The sequence below is a fragment of the Triturus cristatus genome, chromosome 10 (assembly GCF_964204655.1).
Source record: "Triturus cristatus chromosome 10, aTriCri1.1, whole genome shotgun sequence".
Classification (NCBI taxonomy): Eukaryota; Metazoa; Chordata; class Amphibia; order Caudata; family Salamandridae; genus Triturus; species Triturus cristatus.
The window spans coordinates 1,144,854,044-1,144,874,027 of NC_140593.1; the positions used below are offsets into that span (position 1 = coordinate 1,144,854,044).

Consider the following 19,984-nt stretch of genomic DNA (forward strand, 5'->3'; position numbering starts at 1 on the left):
GAAGACATCACAGACTTTATCAGCCCTCACGCCCTCCCCTCCGCCGACTACATCCTCCTCGGGGACCTCAACTTCCACCTGGAGAACAACGACCGCAACACGACCACCCTGCTGGACAACCTCGCCAACCTCGGACTCCAGCAACTGGTCAACACCCCCACCCACTACGCCGGCCACACGCTCGACCCCCTCTTCTCATCCAGCAAGCACGTCACCTTCAGCCACTGCACCGGACTCCACTGGACTGACCACAGCTGCATCCACTTCAGCTTCAAGAAGAACACGGTCCACCACCACCCGAAGCAGGTTCCCCACAGAAACTGGAGCAAGATCACCGTCGACCAGCTCACCACCTCCCTCAGCCAGAACCCACCGGTCAGGACAACGGACCCTAACACAGCAGCCCTCGACCTCACGCAATGGCTGACCTCCTGTGCCAACGACCTCGCCCCACTGAAGAACCCACTCACCAGGCCCAGAAGCAAGAAGGCCCCCTGGTTCACGACGAACTCAAGGACTCCAAGAAGGCCTGCCGCACCCTCGAGAAGGCCTGGCTCCTCGACAAGACCACCGACAACATGACCGCCCTCAAACTCGCCACCCGCAGACATCACCAGCTCATCCGCACCACCAAGAAAAAATCTTTGAAGGAACGACTGGACAAGAACGCCCATGACAGCAAGGAGCTCTTCAACATCGTCAAGGAGTTCTCCAACCCCAGCACCGGCAACAACGACATCACTCCCTCGCAGGACCTCTGCGACTCCCTCGCCTCGTACTTCCACCGCAAGATCGACGACATCCACAACAGTTTCGGCGCTCCACCCCCGCACCCATCGACCGAACCCACGCACCCCGCCGCTATCCTCCAGACATGGACCAAAGTGACCCCCGAAGACACGACACGCATGATGAACACCATCCACTCCGGATCTCCGACCGACCCATGCCCCCACCATGTCTTCAACAAGGCCGCCTCTACCATCGCACCCCACCTCCGAGACATCATCAACGCCTCCTTCGACACAGCCACCTTCCCGGAGAGCTGGAAGCACGCCGAACTCAGCGCACTACTGAAGAAACCAACAGCGGACCCGACCGACCTCAAGAACTTCCGCCCAATCTCGCTCCTTCCATTCCCTGCCAAAGTCATCGAGAAGGTAGTCAACAAGCAGCTGGCTGCCTTCCTCGAGACGAACGGATCCCTCGACCCATCGCAATCCGGATTCAGAGCCAACCACAGCACCGAGACCGCCCTCATCGCAGCCACTGGCGACATCCGAGCCCTGCTCGACAAAGGTGAAACAGCGGCACTCATCCTCCTTGACCTCTCCGCAGCATTTGACACTGTCTGCCACCGCACCCTAGTCCAACGCCTCAACGACACCGGCATCCAGGGGATTGCTCTGGAATGGATCATCTCATACCTCTCCGGCAGAACACAGAGAGTACGCCTCCCTCCGTTCCGCTCTGAGGCCACCGAAGTCATCTGCGGCGTCCCGCAAGGATCGTCGCTCAGCCCCACTCTCTTCAACATCTACATGAAACCCCTCGCTGCCATCGCACGCCAACACAACCTCAACATCATTTCCTACGCCGATGACACCCAGCTGATTCTCTCCCTCACCAGAGACCCCGACATCGCCAAAGCCGACCTACACGAAGGGATGAAAGATGCCGCCGAATGGATGAACATCAGCCGCCTGAAGCTGAACACGGACAAGACAGAAGTCCTCATCCTGGGACTGTCGCCCTCCGCATGGGACGACTCCTGGTGGCCCCCGGCCCTGGGCACCGCACCCAAGCCAACGGACCACGCACGCAACTTGGGCGTCATCCTGGACTCCTCCCTATCGATGACCAGACAAGTCAACGCCGTCTCCTCATCTTGCTTCCACAACCTCCGCATGCTCCGCAAGATCTTCAGATGGATCCCGACCGAGACCAGGAAGACTGTCACCCAGGCCCTCGTCACCAGCAGACTAGACTACGGAAACACCCTCTACGCCGGTACAACAGCCAAGCTTCAGAAAAGACTTCAGCGTATCCAGAACGCCTCCGCCCGTCTCATCCTGGACGCCCCCCGACGCAGCCACATCTCGAGCCACCTGAGAGACCTGCACTGGCTCCCTGTCAACAAGAGGATCACGTTCAGACTCCTCACCCACGCACACAAATCCCTCCACGACCTGGGCCCAAGGTACCTCAACGACCGCCTGACCTTCTACACGCCCACCCGACAGCTATGATCCGCGAACCTCTCCCTCGCCGTCGTCCCTCGCATCCAGAGAGCCACCGCCGGAGGAAGATCCTTCTCCTACCTGGCGGCTAAGACATGGAACTCCCTACCCGTCCACCTGCGGCTCACCCAGGACCACCTCGCCTTCAGGAAACAGCTCAAGACCTGGCTGTTCGAGCAGTAGCAGACCCCCTCCCCCAAGCGCCTTGAGACCCTTTCGGGTGAGTAGTGCGCGATATAAATTCCATGATTGATTGATTGATTGATCTGGCCAAAATGAAAGCGAGTGACAACATTAGGCAGAAAAGAATCTCTAGTGTGAAGAACCAGTTTGTCTGGGAATATGTTTAGGTATGGAGGGTTAGAGGGCAAAGCTTGAAGCTCAATAACCCTTCGGACAGATGTTATTGCCACCAGGAAGGCCGTCTTGAAGGTAAGGAGCCTGAGAGGACAGTTATACAGTGGCTGAAAGTGAGTACTAGATTTAGGTCCCACTGAGGCATGTTTAAGGGTGAAGGTGGAAACGTGTTGATGACCTTTCAAAAACCTATGTACAACAGGGGATTTGATCAGGGTATGCTGATCTGGCATAAAGATAGCCCTTTAAGGTGCCCAATGCAGAGTCCTCCTGCGCAAGAGAAAGGATAAAGAGAAGAACCTGATTGAGAGAAGCAGAAAGAGGGTCAACGTATTTCTCTGCATACCATGCCACAAACTTGTCCTAATGGCAGGCTTATACAGTCTAGGAAGAGGGATGCCTGGATGCCAAGATAACATTTATTTATTTATTTATTTAACAGATTTGTAGAGCGCATGGCTGCCCATAGGCGTCCCAGCGCTGATGGACAAAAACCTAGTGAGAGGTGTTTTTATGGAAACAGCCGTGTTTTGAGTGCTCTACGAAATGAAAAAAGGTTGGGTTGAGCTCTGAGGTTAGGGGGGAGCGAGTTCCAAAGTTTGGCAGCGTTGAGGGAGAACAGTCGCCCGCCTGAGCGGGCTTTTCTGATCCTGGGGACTGAGGCTAGGTTACAGTTGGAGGAGCGGAGAGTTCTAGAGGTGGTGTGGGGTAAGATGAGATTTTGGAGTATGGGAGGGGCCTTGCCGTGCATGATCTTGTGGGTCGTGCAGAGAGCCTTGAATTGAATTCTCTCTTGGATGGGGAGCCAGTGAAGGGCCTTCAAAGATGGTCTGGCGTAGCAGCGGCGATGGGTACCTGTAAGAATGCGGGCTGCCGCATTCTGGGCCGTTTGGAGTTTTGCTAGAACTTTTTTGGGGGCCCCTAGGTATAGGGCATTGCCATAGTCTAAACGAGATAGTACCAGGCCGTGGATAAGGAGTTTACGGGATTGAGTCGGAAGCAGGGGTAGAATTTTTCTTGCCGATCTTAGAAGACCGTGGCAGGTTCCAGCAGTTTTCCGTGCTTGTGCTGAGAAGTTAAGTTCTTCATCTAACCAGATGCCCAGGCTCTTAATTTCTGGTTTAGACGCCGGGGGGAGGCCCATGGCTGACGGCCATATAGAGGTGGAGCTGTATAGAGATTTGTTGCCTAAAAACATGATCTCGGTTTTTTCGTTATTCAGCTTGAGGTGGGAGCTACTCATCCATTTTGTTATTTCGATCAAGCAAGTGTGCAGGTTGGGAATGGAGAGGTCTTGCTGGTTAAGGGAGACCACAAGTTGAGTGTCGTCGGCATATGTCAGGAGTTTGATGCCATAAGGGGCGACGACCTTCTCGAGGGGGGACATATAAACATTAAAAAGGGTTGGGCTCAGGGACGAGCCCTGTGGTACCCCGCAGTTGATGGCTGTAGGTCTGGACGTGAAGGTGCCCTCTGTCACCTGAAAAAGTCGATTTTTGAGGAAGGATTCTAACCAGGCCAGGGCCACTCCTGTGACTCCAAGGTGTTTGAGTCTTTGGATAAGGATAGAGTGGTTAACGGTGTCGAATGCGGCACTAAGATCCAGGAGGATCACTGCCACTGATCCCCCTGAGTCTATGATCTTCCTTGCCTCTTCGACTACCGCTAATATTGCTGTCTCGGTGCTCTGGCCTGGCCTGAATCCTGTTTGGGAGGGTTCCAATAGTTTGTTGGACTCGAGGTATTGGGAGAGATTTAGGTTGACATGTTTCTCAGCTATTTTGCTGACACCTGGAAGTAAGGAGATTGGCCTGTAATTGCCAAGTTCTAGTGGGTCATGGTGGGGTTTTTTGAGCAATGCTCTCACCATAGCTCTTTTCCAGCTGGGGGGAACAGTGCCTAGGGAAAGTGAGTCGTTGATGAGTTGTGTCAGCTTAGGTAGAATAGTGGGTCCGACTAGTTTCAGGATATTCAACGGAGCAGGGTCGGAAGGGCTGCCACTTTTAATAGAACTGAGTATGCGGAGAGTGATGTCAGTTGTGAGCGGAGTGAATTCTAACAGCTGATTGTTGGGTGGGTTGACGTCAGAGGGGGCACTGAGGGCATTGAAAGAGGTAGGGGGGAGTGAATTAATGATTTTAGTAATTTTGGAATTAAAAAATTCTGCGAGTTCGTTGCAGCGGGTGACTGAGGGTTCCACCAGAGGGGGAGGATCTGGTGTTTTGAGTAGTTTCTTCGCTATTTGATAAGTTTCCCGGGCTGAGTTGTGAGAAGATTTAATTTTCTCCTCGAAGTGGTTAATTTGTGCAACTTTGATTGCTTTTTTGTAGGTGAGAAGAGTAGTTTTATATATGGTTTTAGTGGTATGGTCGAATTTTTTCCTCATTCTCTTTCAGATCTTTTGCAGGCTTTTTTTAGTAGTCGCAATTCATCAGTGAACCAGGGGGAGGTGGGTTTGTTCCGTGGGTTACAGGAAATTTTTTGGGGGAGAGTTTTGTCTAGGGAGTTGGCAATCCAAGCTGAGAATTCTGCATCAGCGCTGATGAGGTTGTTGTTGGGTGCAGGAAGGGAGCTCTCTAGGTGGTATTTCCAGGTTTCTACATTAAGTTTAGACCAAGATCGTGAGGGTTTACTGGGAGGGGCGGTAGTACGAGGGGCGCGGATGATCTGCCAATATAGAGGAACGAGGTGATGGTCAGACCAGGGGACTGGAATAGGATCACGAGTAGTGAGGTCGTGAATGTTGGTAAATACTGGGTCCAACATGTGTCCCAAGGTGTGAGTGGGTAGATGGCCTAATAGTTTCAATTGGAGGGTTTCAAGATCTGCTATCAAGTCGGCGGTCTGTTTGATTTCCTTTTTATCGAAATGGATGTTTAGGTCGCCCAGGATCAAACATGAGGAGTTGGTTGCGGTCAGGGTGTAGGAGTGTTCCGTTAAGGATTCGCAGAACTGACCTAATGGTCCTGGGGGGCGATAAATAAGGAAGCCAGAGATGGTTTGGCAAGGGGAGACCTGAATAGCATACATGACGTTTTCGCAGTCAGCAAGTGGGCTGACTTGGAGACGGCATGATAGCTGTTCTTTATGAATTATGGCAATGCCACCGCCTTTTCCTTTAGGTCGGTCTATACGCTGTATGAGGAAACCCTGGGGAAGGGAGTTGACAATATCAGGATCTGAGTCCGGTCCCAGCCATGTTTCGGTTAGGAAGAGCACCTCTAAGTTGTGGTTTTCCAATAGAAGGTGGATTTCTGTCGAGTGCTTAGGGAGAGATCTGCAGTTGATAAGGGCCATGCGTATCGGGATAGGGGGGGGCAATGTGGATACGGAGGGATTACAACTGTATGAACAGTGGGCGCATCGAGTAGAAGGGCGGTCAGCGGAAATGCCATGTAGGCACGAGCTATGTACCTTTTTGTTGAGGTGTAGCAGTTCGTCTTTGTTGTATCTCCAAGTCTGGGTACTGGATTTAGTGGTCTGGCTTGGCTCTGCGCTCTGCCTTGCGCGGACGAGCGCAGACGAGCTTGCCTTAAGCGCGCCTTCGGCGCGCCATCGTCGCGCCCGCTGCGCTCGTCCGCTGCGCTGCCTGAACTGACACATAATTTATAGGTGGTGTTGGGAGGGTGGGCGTGGCCAACAGGAGTGGGCGTGTCCCGTGGCTCCTCGAGGCAAGTGATGGCGGCTAGCGAACGTTTTCTGCCCCTGAACAGAGTTCAAGTCGTCTGTTTGGAGAGTTTCCAGTAAGTGCTGGGGAGCGGATTTGCAAGTGAGTTAAAAACAATTTACACAATTTTAAAAGGTTTTGCTAAGTGGCTCCCGGCTATTCGCCTCAGGAGGTTCAAGTCTCAATGCGATGCTCGTAGTCAGCGCTCGCATTTATACTTGGTGGAGGGTGGGCGTGGCCAACAGGAGTGGGCGTGTCCCGTGGCTCCTCGAGGCAAGTGATGGCGGCTAGCGAACGTTTTCTGCCCCTGAACAGAGTTCAAGTCGTCTGTTTGGGGAGTTTCCAGTAAGTGCTGGGGAGCGGATTTGCAAGTGAGTTAAAAACAATTTACACAATTTTAAAAGGTTTTGCTAAGTGGCTCCCGGCTATTCGCCTCAGGAGGTTCAAGTCTCAATGCGATGCTCGTAGTCAGCGCTCGCATTTATACTTGGTGGAGGGTGGGCGTGGCCAACAGGAGTGGGCGTGTCCCGTGGCTCCTCGAGGCAAGTGATGGCGGCTAGCGAACGTTTTCTGCCCCTGAACAGAGTTCAAGTCGTCTGTTTGGGGAGTTTCCAGTAAGTGCTGGGGAGCGGATTTGCAAGTGAGTTAAAAACAATTTACACAATTTTAAAAGGTTTTGCTAAGTGGCTCCCGGCTATTCGCCTCAGGAGGTTCAAGTCTCAATGCGATGCTCGTAGTCAGCGCTCGCATTTATACTTGGTGGAGGGTGGGCGTGGCCAACAGGAGTGGGCGTGTCCCGTGGCTCCTCGAGGCAAGTGATGGCGGCTAGCGAACGTTTTCTGCCCCTGAACAGAGTTCAAGTCGTCTGTTTGGGGAGTTTCCAGTAAGTGCTGGGGAGCGGATTTGCAAGTGAGTTAAAAACAATTTACACAATTTTAAAAGGTTTTGCTAAGTGGCTCCCGGCTATTCGCCTCAGGAGGTTCAAGTCTCAATGCTCAGATTTCAGGCGAAAGGTCAAAAGCTGTCAGCTGTCATCGCTGAATCTCCATGCATGAAAGTGGAGCATTGACAGGTTTGGTTGGAGAATCCTCCCCTGCTGCTGCGACAGAAGATCCTCCCCAAGAGGCAGCCTGATCGTAGGACGAAGGGCAATGCTCAACAGCTCGGTATACCAAACTCTGCGAGTCCTGTCCAGAGTCACAAGAATGACTTGCGCCTGGCCGTTCAGGATCTTCTTGAGAACCAGTGTGCAAATCAGCTGACATTGGGCATTTTCGCCAGTGGCGAACAGATCTATCCAAGGTTCTCCCAACTGCTGAAAGAGACCTAGCATCACCTCCGGATGGAGATGCGCTCATGATCTGATAGGCATCTTAGGCTGAGTTTGTCCGCCCTGGCATTCAGCGACCCCACCAGGTGTTGAACCATCAGGTAAATGCCCTGGCATTCCAGCCATTTCCAGGACGCAGGGCCTCTTGACAAAGGGTCCACGACCCACCCCGCCCTGTTTGTTGCAATACCACATGCCAGTAGTGCACTAGCCTTCCCTTGATGGAGGGTAGAAAGGCTTTCAATGCCAGCCAGATCACCTGGAGCTCCAGTAGGTTGATGCCAGAGACCAATGATATCCCCCTCTCCCAGATAGCGCCCCATCCCAGGAGTGATGTATCGGTCACCACTGACTGGGGAAGGGAGAGGGGTCTGCTGCTGACTCGATTGTGATTTGTTAACCACCACTGCAGATCTTTTGCAATTCCCTCCATGATCTGGACCATGTTGGAGAGATTTCCCTGATGCTTTGCCCACTGGCACTTCAGGTCCCACTGCAGAGTCCGCGTATGCCAGAGGGCATGTGTCACAAGCAGGATGCAGGAGGCCATGAGGCCCAGCAACCTCAGAGTTAGTCTCACCAAAACCTAGGATAGAGGATGAAACATCAGTATCATAGCCTACATATCCTGGATTTGCCATTCAGGAGGATAAGCCCGAAACTGCCCCATGTCCAGAATGGTTTCGATGAAAGAGCATCCGAGAGGGAGTCAGTTGTGACTTCGGCATGTTTATAGTGGACCCCAGCGAGTACAGGAGGTCCGCTGTAGTCTGGAGGGAAAAGACGACTGCCAGGGAGGAGCCTGCCTTCAACAGCCAGTCGTTGAGATAGGGGAAGACTGGTATGCCTGAACTTCCCAGATGAGCTGCAGCCACTGCCATCACCTTGGTGAACACCCAAGGGGTGCTGGCAAGGCCAAAAGGGAGCACGCCGAACTGAAAGTGCTTGTGGCCTACCGTGAACCGCAGGTAACATCTGTGTGCAGGCAGGATGAGAATGTGAAAGTATGCATCCTGCAAGTCCAATGCTAGCATTTAGTCTACCTGGTCCAGGGCACACAGGACTTAAGAGAGAGTGAGCATTCTGAATTTTTACTTTTTGATGAAGAAATTGAGAGGGGGCAGGTCTAGGATACATTTTGGGTGCCAGAAAGTAGGGGGAATAACATGCACAAACTTTGTCTGGCATCGGTAACCTCTCCATGGCTCCCTTGGCCAAGAGAACTGCCACTTTCTGGCGGAATAAGGAGAGATGGTCCTCTGTCAGCCTGTCACAAGTGGGTGGCATGGGTGGAGGGGAAGTTACAAAGGAGAGGGAGTAGCCCCTTCAGACAATCTGAAGAACCCAGCCATCTGATGTTATCGACCTCCAGTGGTGCAGGGGATGGCGTATCCTGCCTTCCACTTAGTGCCCATGGTGGTTGGGGGCACCTAAATGGGTTTGGAGGCTGCAGCTGCCGGGGGTCTTGGACTGCTCCCACCTCTGGCTGCCAGTCCTCGGCCACGCAGAGGCTAGAAAGCTTGTGCGCCATGGTGACTGGGTGGGTAAAGACGTGGCTGAAAGCTCCTTCTGTAGCCACAAAAGGAGTGAAAGGCAAACTGGTGTTGGTCGAGGGTCATGGAAAGGCCCAAGGAGCTGGACGTAGCTCTGCTATCCACTGCAGAGCTGAGCCCGCCTTGTCTCCAAAGAGACGGGAGCCATCAAAGGGCATGTCCATAAGTGACCGTGGACATCCCCTGAAAAGCCAATCGCCCTCAGCCCGACGTGGCGCCAAAAGGCCATGGACAAGGAAACCACACTGCCTAGCGAGATGTTCATGTTCAGGTCACAACAGATCGTGACATTTGCTGCATCTCTCCCGTCTGGCATATAGAATATGCCCGAGCCTCCTCCAGGACCATGGGCAGCACCTGTGCAACCAAATCCCATAGAGCATGGGAGTAACAGCCCAGAAGGCGCGCAGCGTTCAAAAACCGCAGTGCCAGGCTAGCGGAAGAAAACATTTTCTTGCCAAAGGTGTCAAGTCTCTTGGATTTCCTACCTGGTGGTGTGGAAGGGAATGCGCCAGGATCTACCTGAGAAGTGTAGGCTTAGACCACCAATCTCTCTGGGGTAGGGTGTTGCATGAGGAAATGGAGGTCCCCTGGAGCGGGCATTGGGGGTGGACAATTGTCTTGTTCACAGGAGCCCCTGTGCAGGGTCTGGACATCCATAAGGGCTTCATTAAATGGGAGAAGCGGTTCTGGGGGGAAGGGGGGGGGGGGGTCGGAAGAGTCACTCCCAGCTAAAGCACCTCTGTCAAGACATTAGTGAGAGCAGGATAAGGTCCAGGACCTCGGCCGCACTTTTCACCACCATAGCAAAAGAGTTTCTCTCCTCTGTAGCCAGAGTAGGAGGAGAGACCATGCTAGCATCTGGAGAGGTGTCCGCAAATTCCTCACACCAGTCAATTTTGTGGTCTAGGGGCAGATATTCCTCAGGGTCCAGTGGCCCCTCACAATCCTCCCCAAGTCCCAGCCCAAACAAATAGGGCTACAGTTCCGGCTTGGAAGGCATGGCTCCAGTCAGTGCAGGAGTCTGAGTCAGATTTCACTTCCTGGCTCTGTGTCTGAGTCAGGGATAAGAATGGGGACAGTGTCAGAATTGGGGAAGATCAAGGTGGTATGACCGGCGCTAGTCTAAATCCATATGTGGATCCAAGAGGCCCAACTGGAGCCGGGGCAGAAAACCAAAAGTTGCCCCTCCGAACCCATGGGGCCCGAAGGCACGCCAGCAGTCACGGGATGCCCCAATATGAGGTGCATGGCCTCATAAAATTTGTGAGGTTGAGGTTGCATCAGCTCTTGGAGAAGGACAGAGCTGGCCATGGCATAGGCTCTACCACAGAGCCAGGCCTCAAATAACAATGCTACCTTGTCTTGTTAGATGTCTTTGACAGACGGGTGAAGTCGAAGACCTCTCCAACTTCTTTCTCTTTTTCTTCTAGTGGGATTTACTGGAAGATGACTTTGAGTGCGCCGAAGATCTTAGGCTCCATGACCGATACCTGGCCTTTCCTATTAGCCAGGATCGAGACAGTTGCAGCGTTGAACATTGAGCGGCAAGGAGCTTGAGGGAATGCTCCCTCAAGGCTTTGGGGTACATGGCGTGGCAGCCGATGCAGGTCTTCAAGTCGTGATCACGCTCGAGGCACCAGTGGCATCCAAGATGCTTGAAGCCAGCATTTCTAGGAGACATCCTGCCACACCAGGAGTAGAATTCTCAAAAACGTTTGACAAAACGTCAAAAAAAGAGTCATTTAAAAAATGACGAGGGTTTCTCTTTCTCAGGATCTGCACTGACTGGCATGGAACGAAAAGAAATCTGGGGTGGCGACTATATAGGCACTGCGCACGTCACTTACAGCATGGACAATGACATGTGGAGACAAACAATGCTACATACAGGCAAGCAGGGGTACTGCTCACAAAAACATTCCGGATCCAGACTCATGCCTAGGGATAACTCGAAGGTAAAGAATCTGCAGCTGGAAGTCTATTTCAGATAACGATAAAAACTTGGAAGAACCATCCAAATACATCAATGGACTCCGTATTATATTATGTGTTGCTCAATGACCTGTACACCTTAAAAAAGGATTAAAGTGGCATAACATTTTACTAGTATACTTTATGGAACTAATCAGGGAATTGGGTGCTTTAGAATGTGACAAGACCATTTTAAGCTCACTTTTTAAAGAGTGCTTGAAGCGCCTGGAGCAGCCCACATGCTCCTAATCCATCCGTCAATTTGATACATCGCTCCACTGCCCCTGAAGCCAAGCTGAAAAGTTTGCTCACAGACTGACTGAGTTCCTGCACGCAGTCCAAAACTTCCCCATGCTCCTGCAAAGAGAAAAGAAATGGCTCAACCACTGCCTGGCAGTCACTCAGTATCACAGATAAGAATCCAACTACATTCCAGTTGCACAGCAAAACAATAACCTAGTGGAACAGCACAAAAGACATGAAATACCAGTGGGAACACCTATGAAGGAAGAGGGTTGCAACTAAAGAGCAGCAGATCAATAAGCATTCAAGGGCATCTTTCGGAAGGAAGAATACATGGAAGGGAGGCAGATGATCTCAGAGATAGAGAGAAATAGATGCGCAACAGCAACGGAAACACTGACGGTAAAGCAAAAATACATTTACGCGGAAAAAAACCTTCTCTGCCTTGACAGCCATCACCGGATGTGAAGGTTAGTGGACTCCTGAGCCCACAACGGAGCACTATTATCCTGATAATGGGAAATTAATTTGAAAAAACTGCATAAGTATGTCAAACAAATAGAGAAACTGGTATCCTCAGTGCCACTAAAGCATAAAACTGCCACTAACACTAAGCTAGTCTAGACATGCCCAAAAATTACACTAATCTAAAGATTTTTCATGTTACAGGTTTTTTTACACTCTCTATAACGTGCCATTCATGCATTCTGGATTTTTATAACGTAGGGCTCTGTACAAAAAAGAGCTACACATGATGTGCCTTGTAGCACATCACATGAATATGTATCTAACGGAAGCCAATAGACTCAGAGCAAGAGTATGTGTTATCTATATGTAAAGAAAAAGCAAAAAAAGAAATACTTGAAATAACTAGGATAGTGGGGAACAAAATTACACTAAGTTAACATATAAAACACCCATTTGGTAAGCGGGATAAAACACCAACTAAGTGAGAAACAACATCAGTTAGAGCAGTGGGAAAAAAACCCACCAAATTGCTCAGTGACAAAACTCGAAGTAGGCCACAGGGGAACACTAACTAAGGCAGCAGGAAAATACCCATTAGGAAAGCAGGAAAATACAAACTAGGGAGCAGTGGCAAATACGAAGTAGAGCTATGGAACTCATCATTAGGAGGTACCCAACAAAGGCAGCTAATACATCGAAGCAGGGTTAGCAAGATACAGCAGTATCGGTTGCAAACCCCAAACACCAGGGGCCCTATTACAGATAGGGTGCTCTTTTCCTGTTAGTACCATGGCACACGTTTGAGCAGGTGCACCAGGTGCAAACAGGGAAAGTGCGCCCTCTTATGCTGAATGCGCATGCGTCCTACTATGTTGAATGCACTGTCCCGAGGGCAGCACATTCAAGAGAGTTATGGAGCAGTGCAACCCATCTGCACTTTTAAAAGGGATTAGAGATCCCCTTGCAGACAGATGCAGTGAGTCACTGCACCCGCTTGCAAAAGAATGTCTGGGTGGTCCATGGGACCTGCTTTCATTCCTCCAGAGGGGCGTCTTTATGAGGCAAACTGAAAGTGTGACACCATTTTGTGGCACACTGAAAGTGGGCCTGCTAAAGGCATGCTTGACTCTGCGCCCACGTCAGTATGACGGCACAGGTGCAGAGGCAAAGACGTTCCCTCATGAGGAAATGCCTTCTAAGAATAGCACTAGAGTTACATGTGCGCCAGCGCTATCTGAATTACACAAGGGGCTGCAAAAGTGTTTGCGGCCCCGTCTGTAATATCGAAGTGCCCCAAGCGGGCGCAAATGCCCATTGTGCCGCTGAGGGACTTCTGTAATACGGTCCCAGTTGTGCAAAACACCTAGATGGCCTCAGGATACACCTAAAGGGACAGCAGAATACACCTGGATTGGCAGAAGAATCCAACTAGAGGGGCTGTAAAACACAGTCATTTCATAATCTCAATGGGAGCCTGTTACTAAAGTAAAGATGTTACCGGCTCTCATCAGGATTACGACGGAATGACTACGATCCATGGTATTTCTGTTATCTTTCACTCAGACACTTCAACGGCCCAAAGGAGCAGAACTATGCAGGGGAAGCTCCCTGGCAAAATGAGAAATTAATGAGAGAATCCAGTCCAGTTCCTGATTCCATAACCCTTTGGCAATAGAATGCATTAATGAATGGAAGTAAATGAGCCAGGAGTGGAGGGAGACTCCTGAATCAAGGGAGACAGCAGAAGGCCTACAAGGGCAGAAACAGGTCTACAATAGAGTGTAAGATATCCACAAATATAGGGGAATATAGTGTCACCGTAATGCCTCTAAGCATAGGGTAACAGAATATAGAAGGAAAATATGGAATGGCAGCTGAAACACACACCCGTAGCAGGAGAACACACCCACACAACCAGTGGCAGTGAAATATACCTATGAGGTCAGGTGCATCCCCTGTGTATGAGAATAGAACATTGGGGCAGATACTGATATATACCAAAGGGGCAGGAATTGTAATATACAGAAGCTGTATAATACTTTCAACTGGACACATTAAGTTGCATAGGCACCAACGTTTCATGTGGCAAAAGGGACGCCATGGTGTCTGGGAGGATAACAGAGGTCAGACACTCTCAAGGGACTTAACTGGGGCCTTGGAGGTATTCAGGGATTGTAGATGGGGTCCAGGACTTGGAAATAGTGGAGAGATCTAGAGGCACAACAGATGCGGATGGTGTGCAGCAGATATATATCAAGTGCGTCTCTATTTCAGTAGGAATGTCATGGGTTTTGAATTTCAGAAGACATTGCAGAAGCCCCAGAGTTCCAGGTGCCAGTGTAATAAATGTGGAAATTCATGGCACAGTGCACTGAGAAGTGATAATCTGAAAAGACCAAATGGTACCAGTTTTGAACTGACGTGACAGAAGATGCAAAGGGAATGGTGGAGTCTGGAAAGTCAGGTTAATTGAAAATGGGCCCAAATCTGGAAAGAAAATGTACAGGGCTCCTTGGTGTCAAGGCCCTTCAAGGCCTTGTAGAAGTCATTGAGTTCCATGGGTAATTCAAAGAAATGGGAGACTCAATGGGAATGCCAGGGCACTTGGGGCTTTATATTACTGCAACAACTCCAATATGTAGGAACTATCTGAGCATCTTCGGGGTTATGTGGGGAATACGATGCATAAAAGTCATGTTCATTCCTCAGCAAAAGTCATACCAAAGGCATGGCACTGATCTGGATCAGCAGGTTGGACTCCTCCAGGTCTCCAAACTGCAGCTGATACGGCGCATACGGCCCAAACACTGCTTCCACCAACTCCATCACCTTCACCAAGTTATAGTCACCTAAAAAGGAATTGACTGATAAAGTTATCACTCCCAGCACATACAGAAAGTCATTCTGAAAAAGCTATGATTTGAAAGAAGAGACAATTAGAAAGAACAGAAAAAACAAACCAAGAAATACTGTGAAGACAAGCCCCGCCCATCTCCCCCTGGGTGCCTTAACTGTCTTCAGCTTTGCCCAGCTTCTCCTGTCATACCAAGCATATTGAAGAACGGAGAAGGGGGGTTGAGTTGGTCATAATAACTGATAGGAGGACACAAGGATAAAGAGTAATGAAGATTCCTTTAAGTAATCGGGAAAATTACCTCCATGTCCTGTATTCTGGTCCAAGACATTACTTAGGAAGGAATACCAAAACTTTAACGGGCTTGGTTATACAAAAAAAGCCAAAAGAGAATCATATACGGACACGGAGACTACTGCAACATGCAGTGACTTAATCCGGTGAAAAAGAATACAAGATAAACTTTAAGTCAAGTCTCCCACACCAAAGTTCTTTTCATCAAAATCATTTCCTTGCAGTCTGTAATGCTGAACAAAGCCACACAAGTTGCCGAAGAACACATTTCTGCCAATGGTACACCATTAACCTCCAACCAAGAAGCTGCCACACCTCTGGCCAATCTTCACTATAGTCTATCAGGAAAAGCATGGTCAACAATAGAATAAGCCAGGGCAACAGTAGATCTTATCCATCTACTGTTAGTCATTGAGGAAGCATTTTTCCTCAACCTGCGAACCCAAAAGTGCCAAAACATGGTCAGACCTTCTAAAAGTAGAAGGCCTCTTCAAATAGATGAGAAGGGCCCTCCTCACATCTTACAGGAAAATATCCCTCCTCTGGAGGATAAGGAGAAGAAAATACAAATTATAACTTGGTACCTACTCTGTAAGTGGGAACGTCTGACAGAAAATTAGGATCAGGCTACAGTAACTTCCCAAACTCCCCAATCTTTTTGTCCAAAGTAATTGCCACTAATAAGGTGATTTTTCTAAGGTCCAGAGGTATATATACACTGAGTGATGCGGCTGATACGGATGACTCTCAAGAACCTGCAACACCATCGCAAAATCTCAAGGAGTATTCTGAAACTAGGATGTGAAAGACAAACTCTTTAGAAGACAATTTGCAAGGTTCTCCCATTTCCCTAGATTCTCTCAAGGTTCTCCAAATGCCATAATGAAACTACAGGGATATTTGATTGGAAATTGATTGCGGTTCTGAAAAACCCTGTCACACAAACTGCAAAACTTGAAGGGAATTCCCTCTGAAAAGCAGAAAAAGAATGATCATTACACCACTTCATTGTTTAGCCTAACCCTTTAAAGTCAAAGGCCTGCAAGAGATTTGTATAGCTACAGCTGGATGGGACCAGTTGCCCCTTTCGCTGCAACTCTTCCAGTTAAATTTCCAGACTGGGGTATGAAGATGAGCAAAAATTGTATGCAATGTTTCCTTCAAAGTTTCAGGGAAGAGCAAGAGCCATGAATTTTAAAAAAGGGAACCAAGATCTCCGAGGGCTAAACAGGACTACTACAATCACTTCAGGAGATGCTTCGCTTATCCTCTCCAGCAATCTGGAAATGAATGAGAAAATGGGAAGGCATAAAGGAGTTTTTGAGGTCACTTGTTTAGCAGCGCATTTAACTCCATTGCCTCTTACTCTGGGAATCAGGAACAAACCCTCTGGACATATCTTTTCACGTTCTTTTAAAAAAAAAAATTATAATACAATTTTTATTGACATTTCGTTTATTGTTACAATGATAGCATTCATCTTACGGTGTACAGACATAGATGAAATATTGTACATAAATTATTTCTGCCGTTTATACATATCAGTGACTCATCCGTCTAAAGTAGTGGGTCGTGGGTCTAATAGATCAGCCATAGCGTATCCAATGATCTATCTTTTCACTTTCAATGCAAGCAAGTCAAGAAAGTGAAAGTTGAACCTCCTGCAACTCTGCTGAAACACAAGGGGTCACAGGATCATTTTTTGTGATGGTGGAAAATATTGGATCAACCGTTCTGTCTTGACATTGCCCACCCTGAATCAAAGCATGAAATCTTTTTAACGCCTTCTTCACTGTTCACATCCCTCTCCAGTTGGATGTGTGCTGATATTCCGCTATAAAGCATCAACCCTGAATTGAAAAATTCCACCAGAGGTAACTACTGTGATGACACAGTAATTCCCTGAATATAGAAGAAGATCCTTCATCGGACTGGACGGATCCACGGACTATTGCAGAACCTTCTTTAGCTAATGTAAGATTGGTACCAGTTTTTCATATTCCTGGGATTTTGGACACCAGTGTGCGATTGAAGGTGAAGCACGATGGGGTAAAGGTGAACCTGGGCAAAGAAACTATAAAGATGCTAGACATTATAACTCAAAGTAACCTCAGCAATAGAGGTACTGGTGTCCCTGCACTGAGGTTACTACTGTTTAAATTTTAGTGGCAGCGACATTAAGTATAACATTGTAAAAGCTCCCACCAACTAACATATTACCTACCTTGTGGGGTCTTCCAGCTGTAACTGACTACTAAACATTTGAGAACTGTGTGGCCTGTAACTACACTTCCAATGCCAATATGTTCCATACAATCACATCAAATAAGGCATTAGATGATTTTCTAAATGTACCTCCACCAATGTGGTATAGTACATTAGGTGCCGATGTGACCTCCTGTATACAGAGCACACCTCATAAAAAGGGACATCTTGGATCAGCCAACAAAGGAGTAGGATCTGGTGCAAGGTCCAGAATGGTCCTCCTGTCAAACATTATATTTCACCTAACCCTACGGAGATTCATGATTCGAAGAAACCACAAAGAGGAGGGAACTCTGAGGCCAGGTTGGAGTGCAAATGCATTTCCCAATGGGAATCCTTCATTAATGGACTGAACAGCGCCGAGGAATTGAATATTATATTCTTTGACTGATGAACACATTGTGCATTAAACGTTCTGAGATTAGATGATCCATCTGATACACCTAATCTTTTGGACTACTGCTCACAAGCTGTAAGCCATCTGACTGATGAATGTAAGGAAGTCCAATTTATCCCTGATGGAGCGCCTAGGTATTCTTTCATTTGTCAAAACCGATTTACCAAATAAAGCTTCTTAAAACGTGGATTAGATGTAAAGAATAATTTTTTTTTTGTTTTGTTAGTGCGCTTCATGTTACCGTTGGAGCACGAGTCGAAAAACAAGAACCCACCTCCCCGCTCCCAACCACCTTTCTTACGAATATTGTCATGGAATAACAGACTTGTTTTCTGGCCTACCCTTTTTCAAAAAGTTTATTTTTTTCCTATTCAGGTATATTTTTCATTTATTCACTTTTGCAATTCATGAATATTCTTTATTAATTATCCCAGGCAAACCTGTATGCTTGGAACTATGATTAACACCCCAAGGTCCAGGATCTTCAACTGCACCACAACTGGTGCTGACTCTGCCAATGGTGTGCCTGCGGCATGTAACTCTATGTGCCATGCACCCCCAACATCCTTTTTCATTTAGTCTCTCAACCATGCTGCACTGGTGTTTTTCTTGCTAGCCACTGACCCAAACTCCCTCATAACTTCAGTAGAGCGAGTCTACACGGGATTAAATTAACTTCCTTACCCGTCCATCATTCGTCTTAGCTCCATTATGGGTTAGGACATAGACTCCTGCAACTACACCTCGGTTTTATCCGCATGCTGGAGATCTAGTTAATGGAATAATTTCTCACTTGTGGTGGCCATATCTAGGCGTATATATGGTATATGGTATTCAATTGTTACAATAAACCGAAGTTCATATGATTAGCCTAAAAAATGGTCCTGAGGAGAATCCCTCAATTCGACGGGATTCGAAACGCGTAGACCACGGCATTTTTTAGGCTAATCATATGAACTTTGGTTTATTGTAACAATTGAATACCATATATGTGGTTGGCGATAGCCTTAGCTGCTTTGTTGTACTAAACTTTATTGCTTCAGTTGTTGTACAAAGTGTCTCCTCAGAGAATTTATCTGTGGGAGCAGGTTTAGGAGGGAGTATGATTGTTAGTGAAGATGAATGTCAGTTTGGTGGTGAAGTTCGAAGTGAGTTTGAAGATTGAATGTGAGGTCTGATGAGTGAATGTACATTACAGTATGTGAGGTGGTAACTTCGGAGAATAGTGTGAATAAAAAAGAAAGGGTGGGTTTTTGTAATGGTGAAACAAAGAATTTCTGATTTATAGGTAAATTGTGATTTTGATATGTATTTTATGTGATTTTTCCTAAACAATTTTGGATTAAATCCAACGGAAAAAGTGGTTGTTGTAGCATTTGTTTTGTTCAATGCACTAGAAAACAGTTCTTGAATGATTTGCAGCACTGGCGATTCTTCTTGTTTTTTCGGTTGGCTTGGCCTTGCTGCTTCTTAAGCCAAACCCTATTTCTGGTCTTCCTGTGTATAGCGAGCGCATGCCCGCGAGGTTTTTTCGGCAAGTACAAAAAGCCATAACATTGTTATGAATGAATAATTGTGTAAGCGGTAAATAGAAATAACCGCGCTTCTCTCAAATTTAGTAGTAAGAAAATAGGATTGTTTTTTTCATGGAGTAGATTGTCTGTTAGGAGTGTGAGTCTGAGTGTGAGTGAGTTGACAAGACATTTAGTGATGTGATCCACGCTTTAAGACCATGACAGAACATGAAACTTTCGCCTATAGTGAAGACCATATTAAAAAACTTCTAAGTGACCCTCCTTTGTTCGCTTCTGCTGCTCTTAGCTCTACAGCAAAAATTAATAACGAATCTGACAAACTCATAAGATTGAAAAAGAAACAAATCAGAACAGACCTTCATGGTCATTTTTTGATTGAACACTTAAGAGCAGGAACCATCCCAGGAGGACTGCAAATACGAAATATACCAGTAATCTTCACAGAGGATCCTCTATACAAAAAAGGATACAGTTTTATAGAAACAAAATGAAGTAGGGACCTGATGGTCCTTACAGTTGAAACCGCACAAAGATTGTCAAAACAACAACTAGAAGAAATCGCCACTTTGGAAGAAGAGATAAAAACAAATCAGTTGATCACCGACTCAAAAGCATTGTTAGAAAAAGTAGACAAAGAAATCTTAGAATTCAAGGACTACACAATCAATCAAAAAAATACAAAATTTGAAAAAGATAAAAAGAACTTCTCCTTGGACAAAGTTTATCCATATCTCCAAACAGATTTTTATTCAAGAGCGGAAGCACGGAGATTTCTCCCAGAATATCAGGGGAGATCTAAAAATAATT

At 47.8% G+C, this 19,984-nt stretch overlaps 1 protein-coding gene across 1 annotated transcript in view; it reads right to left on the reverse strand.

Moving 5' to 3' along the window:
- The window catches only part of COG7 (component of oligomeric golgi complex 7), a 338,508-nt gene that overhangs the window by 142,789 nt on the left and 175,735 nt on the right, over positions 1-19,984 (reverse strand). The window contains exons 9-10 of the mRNA XM_085629498.1: positions 14,554-14,681; positions 11,324-11,478 (exon numbers count right to left, since the gene is read on the reverse strand). Coding sequence (XP_085485624.1) covers positions 11,324-11,478; positions 14,554-14,681 — 283 coding nt within the window. The remainder of the gene's footprint in view (positions 1-11,323; positions 11,479-14,553; positions 14,682-19,984) is intronic.